Source organism: Trichechus manatus, unplaced genomic scaffold (assembly GCF_000243295.1).
Source record: "Trichechus manatus latirostris isolate Lorelei unplaced genomic scaffold, TriManLat1.0 scaffold00004, whole genome shotgun sequence".
In the NCBI taxonomy this organism is placed as follows: Eukaryota; Metazoa; Chordata; class Mammalia; order Sirenia; family Trichechidae; genus Trichechus; species Trichechus manatus.
This window is the reverse complement of record NW_004443940.1, coordinates 8,031,008-8,045,384: the sequence shown is the minus strand read 5'-3', so window position 1 is coordinate 8,045,384 and position 14,377 is coordinate 8,031,008. Positions and strand designations below refer to the sequence as shown.

At 53.1% G+C, this 14,377-nt stretch overlaps 3 protein-coding genes across 3 annotated transcripts; all 3 read right to left on the bottom strand.

The window, feature by feature from the left end:
* Nucleotides 1–121: 121 nt before the first annotated feature.
* MOGS (mannosyl-oligosaccharide glucosidase) lies at nucleotides 122–3,803 on the bottom strand. Its single transcript, XM_004369169.2, has 4 exons — nucleotides 3,381–3,803; nucleotides 2,971–3,197; nucleotides 2,315–2,511; nucleotides 122–2,072 (listed from the first exon to the last, which is right to left on the bottom strand). Exons 1-4 carry the CDS (start codon nucleotides 3,721–3,723, stop codon nucleotides 329–331), a joined length of 2,511 nt encoding a protein of 836 aa, XP_004369226.1. The 5' UTR covers nucleotides 3,724–3,803; the 3' UTR covers nucleotides 122–328.
* Nucleotides 3,804–6,022: 2,219 nt separating this feature from the next.
* MRPL53 (mitochondrial ribosomal protein L53) lies at nucleotides 6,023–7,798 on the bottom strand. The gene is made up of 3 exons (XM_004369363.2): nucleotides 7,707–7,798; nucleotides 7,496–7,608; nucleotides 6,023–7,391 (listed from the first exon to the last, which is right to left on the bottom strand). Exons 1-3 carry the CDS (start codon nucleotides 7,796–7,798, stop codon nucleotides 7,255–7,257), a joined length of 342 nt encoding a protein of 113 aa, XP_004369420.1. The 3' UTR covers nucleotides 6,023–7,254.
* Nucleotides 7,799–7,940: 142 nt separating this feature from the next.
* Nucleotides 7,941–14,277, bottom strand: CCDC142 (coiled-coil domain containing 142). The gene is made up of 9 exons (XM_004369362.2): nucleotides 13,165–14,277; nucleotides 12,796–12,882; nucleotides 12,549–12,716; nucleotides 12,282–12,412; nucleotides 12,095–12,208; nucleotides 9,961–10,075; nucleotides 9,571–9,748; nucleotides 9,251–9,450; nucleotides 7,941–9,115 (listed from the first exon to the last, which is right to left on the bottom strand). Exons 1-9 carry the CDS (start codon nucleotides 14,225–14,227, stop codon nucleotides 8,859–8,861), a joined length of 2,313 nt encoding a protein of 770 aa, XP_004369419.1. The 5' UTR covers nucleotides 14,228–14,277; the 3' UTR covers nucleotides 7,941–8,858.
* Nucleotides 14,278–14,377: the final 100 nt, after the last annotated feature.

Below are 14,377 nucleotides of genomic sequence, written 5' to 3'. Positions count from 1 at the left end.
CAACTGGCTACATTGTACTTGATTTGACTGGATTCGGAAGGGATAGATAATAGCCACTTGTCCCATCTTCCCTGAGAGGACAACAGGCAACTGAGACCTCTTGATGAGGCAAAGCTGGCAAAAGCAACAGTGTTTGGCATGTTTTTCCAATTTATTTAGAAAAATAGACTCTGAATTTACATCCATCCCAGGGCTGTGTGGGATGACAGTGAAGAGACACCTGAGATGAGCTGAGAGTATCTGAGGGGCTGGGGGCAGAAGCCAGAGACCTTGTCCCTCCAGATCCAGAGGGGCACAAGGGGCCTGTTTCCCCTCCCATCCTTCCCTCTCAGTAGTCATCAGCCATGACCAACAGGACAAGGCTCGTCCAGCCCTGGAAAGGGCGGCAGCCCATGCCTCGCCCGTCCCGGTCGCTATACTGCTCCCATAGGAAGCCTGTGGCCCTGTACTGCCGCCACACATTGCCCACTACGTTGGCACGGAGCTCACTGTACAGCTTGGCAGCCCGAGCCTGGTGGGGACCCTCCAGATGCCCATAATGGTGGAGTGCCCCCAAGGCCAGGTAGTTGAGATTGAGCCACACGGCACCCCGCCAGTAAGGAGGATCGTGCTCTGAATTGTGCTGGCCGTAAAAGGAGCTGGAGGCTGCAAGGGAGCGCAAACCAAAGGGGCTCCAGAGATGGCGGCTGTCAGCTAGAACGTCCAGCAGGGGCCCAAGGTGGGACGAGCTGGGGCTCAGCAGCCGCAGCAAAAAGGGAAAAAGACTGACATAGCCCAGGGCATCCACATACTGCATTCGAGGTGGGGGCCGGCCCACCACCCGCACTAGCCCCTGATGGGGCCTAGGCTTCAGCTGCACTGCTTTTGTGTGGTTCCCGAAGTCTGCAAAGACCCCTAGCTCTGGGGCCCAGTGCAGCTCATTCAGGCCTGCTTCTGCCTCCAGTGAAGTAGCCAGTGGGCTCAGGTCGGCAGCTGCCTTGGCCTCCCCCAACTGCTCTGCCAGCCGCACCAGCACACGGGCACCCAGTGCCACCCAACACCGCAGATCCAGATGCCGCTCAGCAGTTGAAGGGTGTGAAGCCCGGGGGTAGTCATCCAGCCCTGATGATAGTGTCTTGGGGTTCAGCAGGTGTGGCAAGGCTGGATCCCGGCCCCGCCAACGGTATGATAATGGTACTGGCCCTGCCTGGCTCTGATGGAGCCAGGAGAACCAGGCATGCAGGCGGGGGAAGGCCCTGTGGAGGAAGGCCAAGTCGGCAGGGTCACCAGCCTCTAGCATGTGAGCTACAGGCAAAAGTAGGGTTGGGGGGTTGGCGTGTGCTGCCCGCTGCACTAGGAATTCTGGGGGTACCCGGGAGCGGGCCTCATCCCCCAGCACCTGCTCCCGTCCAATCCAGCCATCAGCATTGAGCAACCCCAGCCAGTGGCCTAGGGCCTCTCGGGTGAGGTGGGGATCCCAGCGTTGGATCACCAGCTGGTGAAAGCCCTCGTCCCAAAGGAAGCCGCGTGGGAAGAATGACCGAGAGGGCACCGCTGTGAAAAGAGGGACAGGAGGAAAGAGGACTGGGTCTGCCTTCTGCTCAGACCCCTCTACCCCTGTGTCTGGCAACACCAGACCTTGTCCGTAGAAGTAGCCGATCCCACCAAGCAGGCCACTGAGGGCGATCTGGCCCAAAGTCTGCTCTTCTGGGCTCAGGCCCTTCTTCTTCAGCTCGAAGGTCTTCTCAAAACGCTCTCTAAAGGCTTCCACATGGTTCTCCAGGGCTTGCGTCAGCCGGCTGCCTGCTAGCTGCTCCAGGGCTTGGCTTCCTCCCACCCGAGCACTGCCTGATTCAAACACCAACTCCACAGAAAACGGGACTTTCAGTGTCACCTGCTGTATCAAGAATTGCCCTTGTCCCTGTCTTTGTCCATTTGGGCTTCTGTCCTCCCACTTCAGAGACCTCGGCAAGCCAAGGTAGCGTTCAGGAGAGGCCCCTGGGGGCTGGTGCTGAAACCAGCTATTTAGGCGACTCTTCACCATCTCTGTCAGCAGGGGCAGTCCTGGGTTGGAGGACCAGAAGACATTGTAGCTTGAAGGGAAAAAGATAAATAGGAAACATTATTCAGGAGGAGGTAGTGGGGATAATATGAAGAAATACACAAGGACACCAGGAGTCAGGATAGGAGGGTCTCAGCAATGCAGGGGACATGGTGAGAAGGGAAATAAATGGTGGAAAAAGCGGGGGAGGGATAAACCAGGCTGGGTCTGGATCACTTTCATGGTCAGCTTCCATACTACCTCTACCACCAGCCCACACTCCTCTCCAGTTACCTGCCATACTTGGGGGCAGTATCCACTGGACTGGTTGGTGGCAGAAGTGTAAGGCGGAAATCACCAAGTTCATTGGTATGCCCACTGATGAACTTCAACTGCCCCTTGGCCCCAGCTTCTGGCACTAGGACTTCCTTGCCATCTGTCACCACATAGAAGAACAAGGAGACCAAAGGGAGGGCAGAGGTAGCCGAAGCCTGAGTGACCAAAGAAGATAGAAAAAAAAGTTTCAGATTGGCAGTCTCTCTTGGAAATCTGCCTCAGTGAGGGACGGGGACACCAGACAGGAGTAGTATGGTAAACATACGTGTGGCAGTGTCAAAGTTCACAGTGGGAAGGGATAAAGAGCCTTTAACAGGGTTCTCTGGGAAATAATCCAGAATTTTTGTGGTGGGTACTATTCTAAGAACTCAACAGATTATTTCATTTAATTCTTACAACAATCTTATGAGTTAGTTGCTATTGTCTCCATTTTACAGACCAGGAAACCAAGTGTTAGAAATGGTAAGAAGAGATGGTCATACAGGCAAGTGTTTAAGGCAAGATTCAAACCAGGCAGCCAGCCTCAGAGCCCCTGCTATTAACCGCAACTTCACACTGCAACGGGAAGGGTGGAGGGAGTCTGAGCTGAGGAAAAGGTGTCCTGGGGCCCTGACCTGAGGCTCCACAGTTACTCTCCAGCTCCAGTCCCCTCCATGCTGTCCCCCAGGCCTCTTGACGAACTCAGTGGTGAGCTTTAAGGCCCCATCTTGAATATGCTGCCGCCCGAAGGAGAGGCCGTCGTGAAACTCCCAGCCATAGGGACCCACGCCGTCTCCCTGCTCACACGTGTGCCTGAGTTTAGGGATCCCTGGGGTAGCACCCTGCTGGGCCCACATCAGTCCTAGGGATAGAATGGGCACATAAGTCAAAGAGAGAGGAGACCTGTCCTTCCTGGTCCCCGAGAACTTCAGGGTCATCTCTCTCCATAACTCTTTTGGTCTACTCTTCCCCACCCTTGCTCTGGCGTGAGACTATGGGCGCTCAGGTTAAGTCCACCCGTCTGCCCGCCCCGGGGCCCGGTTACCGGTAAGAAGGGGCTGCGGGCTGCGGGTCTTCATGCCGAAGTAGACGTGGGGGCGGTAGGTACCCCAGAAGAGGTCTGGAGCCACGGCAGGACTGGAGGAGTTGGGGGGCAGCGCCGGGGTTGCGGAGTGCAGCGTGACTGCTCGCCGCACACGGTACCACGCCAGGAGCCAGCGCCCTGACAAGCCCAGGGCCAGCGACAGGACCACGACGGCCAGAGCCGCCCCTCCAGCCGCGCCGTGGATCCCGCCTCCCTTTCGTGCGGCGCTGCTCCGAGCAGCCCTCTCGGCTGCCCGCACTCCCTCCGCCGGCGCTGCGCGGCGCCGCCGCTCGCCCCGAGTCATCTTGGAACGAAGGTCGGCGACGCAGGGGCTCGGCGTGGCGGCAGCCGAGATCTGGTGCTGCCTTGCCTCCCCAGATCGCGCTTACAACCCCGGCGACCACTGCTGTCAGCCACACCTGCCAGCCCGCGCCTCCCGCTCCGCTTCCGCCTCCCGGCGGAAGTCCCGCCTCGCCACGTCAAGTTAAGCTCCGATCCCAGAACATGGGGTTCAGCGGTGACGCAGGGGTCGAAACCTGGGTTCGCCTCGGGCCGGGACCGCTGGGTCAGTGCTTATTCGGCATCCTCACGGGGATCATAAGTCCAACCTCATTTTTTTTTTCCATAACGGTTATATATATTGAGAACCCGAGACGTTATCCCAAGTATTATACAGAAAACCGTGGCTTAGGAAGGTCAAGTAACTTGGCCTGGGCCACAGAGCTGCGAATTAGTTTCGAACCAAATTACATCTGAATCTTAGGCTGGATCACCCTGCCTGCACCCGCTGGTTCCTTTCCTCACAGAGTGGAGAATGCAGGAGTGACCCAAGAGGAGGCCTGAGTCCTGGTTGCGGCTATGTCTACGCGATCCTGCGATTTCAAACTCTGTACAAGAGGTGGGGCTAGAACAACCCTAAGAAGACCATAATAGTGGTGCATGCACTTAGAGAAGCAAACATCAAAGCAAAGGCGCTTAGGGAAAGGATCGCTTGTGCCCACTTAAGGGAAGGCTGTGGGAAGGCGGTAGCAGGGACACGTCAAATTGATCTACAAGTCAGCGTTACATTTGATGGCAGTTCATAATCGCAATTTAGATCGTAACTACTTCTTACCAACAGCCAGTACAAAAGGTATTTTCAGAAAGTATAAGTTCCTCCTGTCATTAAAAAAAAACCCCTACTCTGCAACCTTATGCTATTAATACACCCTCTGGCTATTTTATTTCCTATCCAAACTCATTATCTAAAACTAGTAATTTATCCTGCATGCGTACTTTCTTATTTCATTATAATCTCACTTCTGGCCCCACTCTCCACTGGTAGAGTTCTTGCTCATTCAACAATCACCTTCTGACCAAACCCAACCGTTGGTCCACAGGTCTTGTATCTTTCTTACTACCATTGTAATGGGTCTACATCTATTGTAGCACTTGTTACATACCTGAGTTCAACTACTCATATTTTTATCCCAGTACTAATCAGTTACAGATGCAAGGTAGATGCTAAATATTTGTAAATTCAACAAATGTTTATTGCATGCTCTGTATCTGACACTATGCGATGTCTTGGGGACATAAACAGCCCCAACCTCAAGTCCACAATCTAGAAGCACAGTGCCAGCACTCAATCTGTTTACAGCAATGGTTGAACCAAACCAAATTTTAAGATGAGGAAAGAGTTGTTAAGACTGGCCCAAGATAATAGTCGGTTAATCACGAACTAGGGAACTCAAATCCCGGCAGTGTTCTTTCGACTATAGCATGAGGACTCTTCGATGATAGTTACTATGCTCCCAGCAACATCATAGGCACTCTACAGATGTTAACTCATTTAATTCTCTCAACAGTCCTGTGAGGTAGAAAAATGAGAAAACTGCCACTGAGAGATTAAGTAATTCTGAGAGGATAAGTAAAAAGTCACATAGCTGCTCAAAGACAAAGCTAGGATTTCAAACCCAGGCAGCTGCAGCCTGACTCTTCACTACTATACTGCTGCCTCCTGCTGTTTTTCTTTATTAAAGGGGGAGGAGGGAGTACTTTAAAGATTAAAAACAAAAAAACTGTTGCCTTGGACTCATGGTGATACCATGTGTATCAGAGCAGAACTCTGCTCCACAGGGTTTTCAATGGCCGATTTTTCATAAGTAGATCATCAGGCCTTTCTTCTGAACTGCCAACCTTTTGGTTAACAGCTGAGCACTTAAACATTTGTGGCACCTAGGGACTATCCTTGTAAGTAGGGAAGCAGTGTAGTAATGATGTAGTCATTAGGCTTGTGGGAGATGTATTGGGCAAAGTACACAGCAGCCAAGGTGTGGAAGTCCTTAATTGCCTGGCTGAGCATTATGAAGTTCTCTAAACCAGTGGCTTTCAACCATTTTTTTTCTACAACCCATGGAAAGAAATGATTTTATATTGCTACCAAGTACATGCAGATACAGGAGCCCTGGTGGTGCAATGGTTAAGTGCTTGGCTGCTAACTGAAAGGCTGGCGGTTCAAACCCACCAGCGGCTCCATGAGACTAAAGACCTGGCAAGCTGCTCCCATAAAGATTACAGCCTAGGAAAGCTTATGGGGGCAGTTATGCTCCATCATATAGGGTCACTATGAGTCAGAATTGACTCGACACCACACAACAACGTGCAAATACACACACACACATAACTCTATATTTTATATAGATATATATATATATAATTAAGTATATGCTTAAAACCAAAGTTTCCTAAAAGAATACTTCCCATACCATGGGCCATGCACTCTGATACTTTTTATTCTATTTCACTTTTTTAAAGGCTGATTTAACCGCCTAAATTGATTCCATGATCCACATTATGGTGGTGTCCCAGTATGAAAAACACTACTTTAGGCACTGTTTCCTGAAACAGATAGTAGTGGGAGATAAAACCAGTGATGTGCTTTGAAAAGATAACATTAAACAGCAGCAAAAGAGATTTTAGACCAGGTGGGAGAGTTCAACAATGATACAGGAGAGTGAATGGGATGAGAGAACATTTCAGGAGCTTTTGTTTAAAACACAGTATTCTAAATTTACTGACTGAATAGTCAGAGAAAGGGAGAGAGCAGAGATAATGCTGTAGTTTCTAGCCCAAGTGACTGAGCAGATGAAGTGCCTTTAAAACGAATGGGGAAGTCAGAGGAAAGACAAGCATGTGTATGTAAGAGTATCAAAACTATTTTGGACAAGGAGTATTGGTGGGATTTGAGGGAGAGTAGTAGCAGGTAACCTGTGAGACTGTAGCACAGAAATTGGGATTACAGCCAAACAAAAATGCAGGGATTAACTCCAGAGAGGGTAGTTCCAGTTATGAGAGGATGAGACACTCCAGGAAGAATGCAGAGAGAGGATGAAGATAAACCTACAAAGGTAACTGAAGATTAAACATACTGAGAAGAATGAGGATCTAAGAAGAAGAGTTTCCACAAGGGGGTGAATTCCCAGTGACAGATGCTACTGAAATGGCAAGATAAAACTAAGGAGACAGCACTGGCTTAGGTTAACCTTAAGAGTAAGAGATATCTTGAGTTTGTGGTGGCAGAACTCAAACTCAAAGGGATTACTCGGTGAGTGATGTTAAGAAAGTGAAATAAGTTCAAGTTTATCCAGATCCCTCTCCAATTTTGTCTCGTTCCAGAAACAGTTGGATTTACAGTCGCAGGGCTTTTGGGGGTAGCGGGGGGGGGGAGGGGGGGAGTATGAGAGAGGTGTGCTCCTTGGCCCTCCAGCTAGTGTCTGAATGATGAGGTCAAGCTCTTCTTATACAAGTGTCCCTGTCTCAGGCTAAAATCTGCCTGTTGGCCTCTTCCTCGCTGTCAGCCCCGCCCGGTACCAGGGCCCGGCTTGTCCCCGCTCCCCGCAGCGCCCCTGGCCTGGATGTGGGAAGCGAAGGCAGTGAGCATTTCCTGGGCAGTGAGGTGGAAGCCGCGCATAATCAGGCGGTGTCCGTCTCCTGGGGAAGAAACAAACGAGTGAGACACTGGGAGGAAGGCAGGGCCGAGGGGCTTGCGGGCTGCCCGCCGCCCCCTCCCGCCTGACCCCCCCATCCCAGCCCACCGAACAGCACGTCCACGCAGGGTTCAGAGCCGTCGTGCCTCACGTCCACAATCACCGAGCAGTTGAGGTTGGTGGCGCGGACCTTCTCGCTGCTCACCGCCTGGAGAAAGATCCTGCGGTGGTAAACCGCAGGCGGCGTGAGCACTGGCCGAGGGGGCTCCGACCCGCAGTGGGAGCAAGGCCCACCCTTTCCCACCCGTCCTCCACGCACCTCGTAGATTCCACGTTCTTCTCAAAGGGGCAGAATTGAACACGAACCTGCTTGACCGCCCGGAGCCCGAGCCGAGCCAAGGCCGCCGCCATTGTGACCTCCGCCCCGGAAGGGACTCGCGCGTGCGGTAGTCTCGCCCACAACCGGAAGCTGCGCACGCCGGGAGTCGGCGGCCTGCGGGGCTCGGCCAGGTAGGGGGTGGGCCGCTGTCCTTCGTCCCGGGTTCCTCAGCCCAAAAGGAGGGAAGGAAGGCGGGAGGGAAAGAGGTGATTTCGGCTCAAGGTTTGGAGGCAGCCAGGGTCACACAGCGAGGGGCCCAAAGTAACCGATCAGTAAATACTACCTATCATAACTAGTCGTCTTGTACCAACCACGGTGAAGACAATAAAAAAATAGTGCAAAACCTTTTTGCACCTGGCTCGAAACACGTCAGTCTTCTGCAGCCTTTCCCTTCAGTATCCTGCTGTGCCAGGTCTAGGTTAACGCCATTTTAAATCCTGGCCCCCACATGGACAGAGAGCATTACTACTGCAGGGATTATATGCCTACCAGGAGGTAGACCGCACGGAGGTAACTGAAGATTAAACACGTTGAACTCTGAATAACTAAATGTCAAACGTCATGGCCCTACAGCCCAAAATTCTTATATGACTGAAAATAGTACTGGAGAGTACAGGGAAACAGACCCTGAAACTGAACCACGTGCAGAAATGCCTATTTCATCTCTGTGGTTCCTGATGAATTAAACTTTGCTTTCAGCCCAGCTCCTGGGACTTATGAGGAAGTGGCATCTAGGCTCTGCTTTCTGTTCCTGTTCCCTTCTGCTGTTCCCTAGGATCCAACCCCTCTAGCCATCCTCCCACCTTCTGGCCCTGAGACGTTTTCACTGATGGGAAACTAGGCCTGAGTCTCTCAAGGATGCTGACCTCCAGGTTCCAGGCTGTGGTCTTGCCCTTTACTTTAGATTCCAGGCTCTGGAGCGATCTTGGATTCTTAGCTTGTATGTCCAGGCTCCGTGTAGCTCGTGTTTCTCAGGTATGCTTTCCTGAGTTCCCAGTTCCAGGCTTCTTTAATATGCAGTTCCAGATGTCTGAATTTCTTCAGGTAGAAACGGGGAGCTCTGACTTCCTAGCTCCTGGTCCCAGGCTCCCCTTACTGTTCAGGACTGGTCCCCAGGCAGGAAAGAAAAGGCAGGTGCCAACGGGGGCGCTGGTGCTGCCTCAGGGCAAGCCAGGCCTGCTGATTTCCCACCAGGTAAGCCTCAGGGCTAGGTCCCCCTCCCCACAGTGTGCTTAGCAACTGAGCTGTCTGGGCTGGGGCTGCTCCAGGCCGAATGGGGGGCTCCAAGCTCTCCAGGCTGTTGAGGCTGCTGCTGGGCAATTCCGTGGTCTGGACCTCATTACAGGCACCTGGTGAGGCCAGAGTGGAAAGCAGGTGGTTTGTGAGGAGATGCTGAAGCCAGACCAATGGTGAGGGTGGGTTGGGGAAGGTAGAGTAGTGTGGAAGGGCGAAGAGCCTGGGATTGGGGAGAGGGAGTGACTCACAGCAACAGGGAGGCCTCCTGTGGATTCGTGTTTTGGGCAAGGGCTGCTGCAGTAAACATAGCAGGGCCCCATCCAGCCGCTGAAAGATGCTGAGCATGAGCAGTGTCTGGCGAAGGTCAGGCGACAGGCCCCACTGCTCCTCTTCCAGCAATTCGAGGACCACGCCAAAGTCCTGCCTGAGCTGCAGCGCCCCCTGCAGGCTTAAGGCCAAGGTGCAATGTTGTTGCCCGACCCTCCAGCGTCTGCAAACTACTCTGCCCCACTTACCCTCCACCCCTTTTTCCGTTTCTTCCCCTGCCATTGTCTCCTTTTCTTCTCACCTGAACCGGATCTTGTGGGTGAGGATGTGGTCGAGCCAGGCACCCAGGATGGCCGTCAGCGCCTGACCGAGGGCAGGAGCCTGGGCTTTGGGTGGCAATCCCTGCAATCCTTGCAACACAGGCTCCAGGACAGTGCGGACCACCAATCCAGCATATTCACTAGGAATGCCAGGCAGTTCTGGAGTGACAGAAGAGAAAGGACTATGGAGATACATGGAAGCCCATTTAGGAACTCCATTTAGGAACCCCTAAATGGAGTGTTCAGGGTAAGAGCAGGATTTTATGTGGTGGGAGTGGGCCCACAGAAGGTGGGGATAAGGCCAGGGTTTGGAGGGGACGGGACATTATTACCCCCTAGGGTCCCTGGAAGGGGATGCTGGCATGAGTTACCAGGGCAGAGACGAAGCCGCCAGTACCGACCCCGTGGCATGTAGAGCTCAAAGCCCTGTGTGGCTTGTTTATGACATTCTTGAGAGAAGAGACTTAGTGACTCTTCAGACAGGAGCTGTGGGGCAGGGAGAAAGTAAAAGGGGCTTATTTATTAGGGGCTTGTCTAGTTATGATGCCTTTCTAAATCTGAGGTGCCTAGTCTGGGGTCCATAAAACCCCAGAATTGTATGCAGTATAATTGTGTGGTCCTGGAAATTTTCTGAAGAGAAGTGCCATAGCTTTCATTGGGTTTTCCAATACGTCTGGACCCAAAAAAGACCATGCCTTAGGATTACCCTGCTTCCCCCAGCTTGGTTCAGAAGATGGAAGATTCTTGAGGTTAATTTTATTCTATAGGAACATTAGTAGGATAAAAAGAAAGACACCCCCCCACCCCACCCCCGGTGTTCAAAAGCACATGACAGGGAGAGGGGTCTGCCTGATCTGGAGATGCACAGAGGCTGAGGGAAGAAAGGGGAATTGTACCAATCTGGTTATCATCTAGAAAGGGAGGTCCACTACAGCTGAATCAAACATCTATCATCACCTTCACGGTTCCTCTCCTGCTCTTACAATGGCTCCCCATCACTCGTGAGATAAAGCCCACATTCCTTGGGCCCGCCTTCAGTGCCCTTCACAATTTGATGCCAACCAGCTTAGTCCCTCCCTACACACACAGAGGGAGCCTCTGCTGTCAGGTCAACTTCCCACCATTCCCTCAAGGTTCTATGAACTGCCTACCCCTAGTACCCACTGCTGCTCCTCTGAATCTGCCCAGCCACCTGCTGTAGCCACAGGCCCTGGGCAGAGCTTCTGGAACCACAGGACCACCATGGCCTCCCTCCTTAGAGCTTCTACAACTATCACTACTACAACCAGCTACTTTACTCATGATGAGCCTGCTCTGCCACATGCTGAGTTTGAGGAAACAGCAGTAAGTAGAGGTGGAAACCCCAACCAACAAATGCATACGCTGGGAGCCAAGAGGAGCTCAACTGTGGAAGTCCACAGAACCAAAGCACTGTGGGTGAGCAGGAATGCAGAGAGAAAAGCAGAGGGTCAAAGAATGAACTCTAAAGTCGGGTCCCTATTCAGGGCAAAGAGGAAAAAATTGGGCAGGGACAGAAAACTAAACCAGAGAAACATCTCCTGTAGTAGGAATAGATAATGTGCAAAATGGGGGAAAATTCAAATAGCAGCACAATAGCTTTATTCATAAATACAGAAGAAAACATTAGAAGGAACAGCCAAGAGTGGGCAAAAAATTAGCACTGTGGAACAAGAATTAGAGGTAGAGTGATAGACAATGGAAGTGCTAGTTTTTTCATTAAAAGCCTTGTAAAATAACATTTTATTTTACTTGTAATTATGGACGTGCATTACTTTAATAAAAATACAAGTGAAACTTATAAAAAGAGAAGAAGCATTATATTGAAAGCTAGTAAAGGGAAAGATTCAATCATTTATCCTGCTTTTTCTAGACAAAATATACCAAATAATTAATGAGGGCACATCTGTCTTTACAGAAATAATCCAGCTAATGAATGAAGCAGGAATGATAGAATTGGAATAGCATCACTTTGCAACCCTTAATGAGATAATGGAACTAGGCAATGATCTAAGAGTTCAGCTGCTAACAAAAAGGTCAGCAGTTCGAATCCACCAGCCGCTCCTTGGAAACCCAATGGTGCAGTTCTGTTCTGTCCTATAGGGTCGGTATCAGTTGGAATCAATTTGACAGCAATGGGTTTGGTTTTTTGGTTTAGACAATGATCATCAATGGCTGCTAACATCACAGAATGAGAGCCTGACATCATTGGGGTAGAGAGAAATACAGATGAAACAAAATTGGCCATGAGCTGACAACTGTTAAAACCTCGGTGATGGGAACACAAGGTTCATTGTACCCTTCCATTTTTGAATAGGTCTGAAATTTTCCATAATAAAAAGTTAGAGGGAACAAAACATAAACAGAACAAGAAAATTATCAGGACTCCAAGGAGAACCCAAGTCACTGAGATGTTCCAACCCCCCTCCCCCAAGCTGGGCACAGAAGAGGGTCTTAAATTGCCACTGTCAAGACTCCTGCTCTCACCTGGATCTGTGCAGTCAGCTTCTGGATCTCCAGGCCCAGCTGCTGCTCCACCTCCAGGGCCAAGCTTTCCTCTGAGGTTAGGCTAGACAGAGCTTGTGCTTCATGCAATAGAGGCTTTGGGCAGAAACAGGGAGTGAGGTCTGAGCCCACCCCAGGCCACTCCCCTCCCGACTCCCCAGTCACTCACAGGCAAGTCCTTCTGGATCAGGAGAAGGAAAGAGCCTGGGGCCCATGCTGCCAAGTGCTGCTGAGCTCTTCCCAAGAGCCAGAGCAAGGTGGTCTGGAGGGTACACAACCCCAGGGCGAGGGGTGCAGGACCTGAGGAGAGTGGAAGAGTGAGTATTTGAGGGGTCATGGAGCATCTTTGGGAGGACGCAGACTTCAGAATGGAGTAAAGGAGAAAAGGGGACATTCTCAACTATCCTGACCCCCCAGCCCCAGCCTGTCATCTCACCTGCAGGCCGACAGAGGATTAGCCCTGGCCTGGATTCCTGAAGGGCATCCAGGAGAGAGAGGAAGAGCTGTTGAAGAAGTTCAGTTGTTCGAGAGCAGGAGCTACCATCCCAGGATGAGGGAAGGCTGTGCTGATCCCCACGAGCCAATCCCAAGGCCTGGCAGAAGCCTGTGAATGAAGGGACATGGTCTGATAGGGGACGGACAACCTGGGACTCATGTCACTCCCAATGCCCCTTCCTTCTCACCTTGGTCCCAGCTCCGGATGAGCGACTGATGAAGTAGGTTGTGGCACAAAGAAGCCAGCTCCTTCCCACACTCCTGAGGTAGTGATGCTAGTGGGAGAAATTACCCTGGAGCCTGAAAACAAGGCCTCTCTTTTCCACAACCACTGCCCACTCAATGATGGGGGGTGGGGGAAGAAGCCGCCTCCAAAACTCATAACTGGGATGGATAGCAAGACTTCGCCTTGAAAACTCTGAAGCTATAGTCTGAAACCCAGCGGCATTCAATCTAAAGGGCCTGCTTTTGTAGTCAGGCTGGCAGATAAGGGAGCTGACTAGGGATAAGGAAGAGACCCCAGCCTTCCCAAACGCCCACCCGGGACCATCACTCACCCTGACCCAGTGCCTGACTCAGCTGTTGTACCGCTGCCCTAGGGTCCTTCCAAGGTCCCAGCTTCAGGTCCAGACTCTGAGCACAGGCTGCCCACAGCAGGGTCCAGTACTGGCTCCACAGGGCCCCAGCCCCTCCAAGCCTCAGTCCACTGCTGCGTGAACCCGCCACGCCCTCCACAAGCCCCAGCAGCCCTGGCAGCAGCTCCCGCTCCTCTTGGCACTGCCTGCGAAGCTGGTCCCGCAAGCCTGATCCGCTGAGCGCCTCATCCAGCCGAGCTGCTACCTGGCAACCCCGTTCCCCTGCCAGAAGGCGGAGCACTCGGGCCGGGGTAAAGGGGCGCGCTGCCCCCGGGACGTGGCTCATGGCTTTTCCCAGTAGTTGGTGGTAAGTGGGAAGCACCAGCAGCAGCTCAGACAGTTGAGACGACAGGCCCGGGCTGAAGGGCGTCCGGCCAAGAACGCGAAGCTGCATCTCGATGGCAGCATCCAGGTGCTGAGTGGCTAGTCCGATGAGGCGCGTCAGGAGCAGCGGCTCCAGGGCCTCAAGAGGCCGGGTTCGCAGGACGGCCCCTTGGGAAGGGTACGGCAGCAGGTCGCTACACAGCTGGAGCAAGGGGCTGGGGCCGAGCGATGATAAGCCGGGGTTCAGGGTCCTCAGGAGGCGCACGGCCGCCTGCAGGTGGCGGGCGCAGTCGCGGGCCCGGAGGAGCTGCTCCCGCTCGCGGTGCAGCCGCAGCAACACGGCCTGAAGACTCTGCAGCGCTGGAGGGATTGAGCTTCCCGCTGCCGGCTCCCGCCTCCAGTCTGCAGGCCCAGCCTCGTGGTCCTCGCTCGCGTCCGCGGGTGCCGGCCCAGCCCACCACGGCTGCCCTCCCGGCCGCGGGTCCCGGCAGGAGATGCTCCCGAAAACTGGCAGCCCCCGCCAGCCGCGAACCTCCCCCGGGAGAGCGCCCGCCCGCCTTCCCTCCCACGGCTCCTCCCCAGCGCCCCCGGGTTGCACTGACAGCCGCGGCACGGTAGCGAGAGGAGGCAGAAGGCCACCAGGGTGAGACGCCTGGGCCATCGGGGAGCGGGTCCGGAACGGACCTAACGATTCCCGCTTCCCCGCACGGCTCAACGCCCGCCGTAGCCGGGACTCCGCCCCATCCCAAGAGCCGTCTTCTCTTGTCGGGAAGCCTCCGGAACTGTCATGAACTCTGTCGCGCTCCGTAAT

Excerpts from the sequence above, each read along its gene's own strand:
- MOGS (XM_004369169.2), bottom strand. The coding sequence starts at position 3,723 with ATGACTCGGGGCGAGCGGCGGCGCCGCGCAGCGCCGGCGGAGGGAGTG. Across the intron at positions 3,198-3,380 it reads CCCGCAGCCCCTTCTTACCG|GACTGATGTGGGCCCAGCAG; the intron begins GTAACCGGGCCC and ends TTCTATCCCTAG. Across the intron at positions 2,073-2,314 it reads ACTGCCCCCAAGTATGGCAG|CTACAATGTCTTCTGGTCCT; the intron begins GTAACTGGAGAG and ends TTTCCCTTCAAG.
- MRPL53 (XM_004369363.2), bottom strand. The coding sequence starts at position 7,798 with ATGGCGGCGGCCTTGGCTCGGCTCGGGCTCCGGGCGGTCAAGCAGGTT. Across the intron at positions 7,609-7,706 it reads AAGAACGTGGAATCTACGAG|GATCTTTCTCCAGGCGGTGA; the intron begins GTGCGTGGAGGA and ends TTACCACCGCAG. Across the intron at positions 7,392-7,495 it reads CTGCGTGGACGTGCTGTTCG|GAGACGGACACCGCCTGATT; the intron begins GTGGGCTGGGAT and ends TTTCTTCCCCAG.
- CCDC142 (XM_004369362.2), bottom strand. The coding sequence starts at position 14,227 with ATGGCCCAGGCGTCTCACCCTGGTGGCCTTCTGCCTCCTCTCGCTACC. Across the intron at positions 12,883-13,164 it reads GAGTCAGGCACTGGGTCAGG|CATCACTACCTCAGGAGTGT; the intron begins GTGAGTGATGGT and ends TTCTCCCACTAG. Across the intron at positions 9,116-9,250 it reads CAGGAGGCCTCCCTGTTGCT|GTGCCTGTAATGAGGTCCAG; the intron begins GTGAGTCACTCC and ends TGGCCTCACCAG.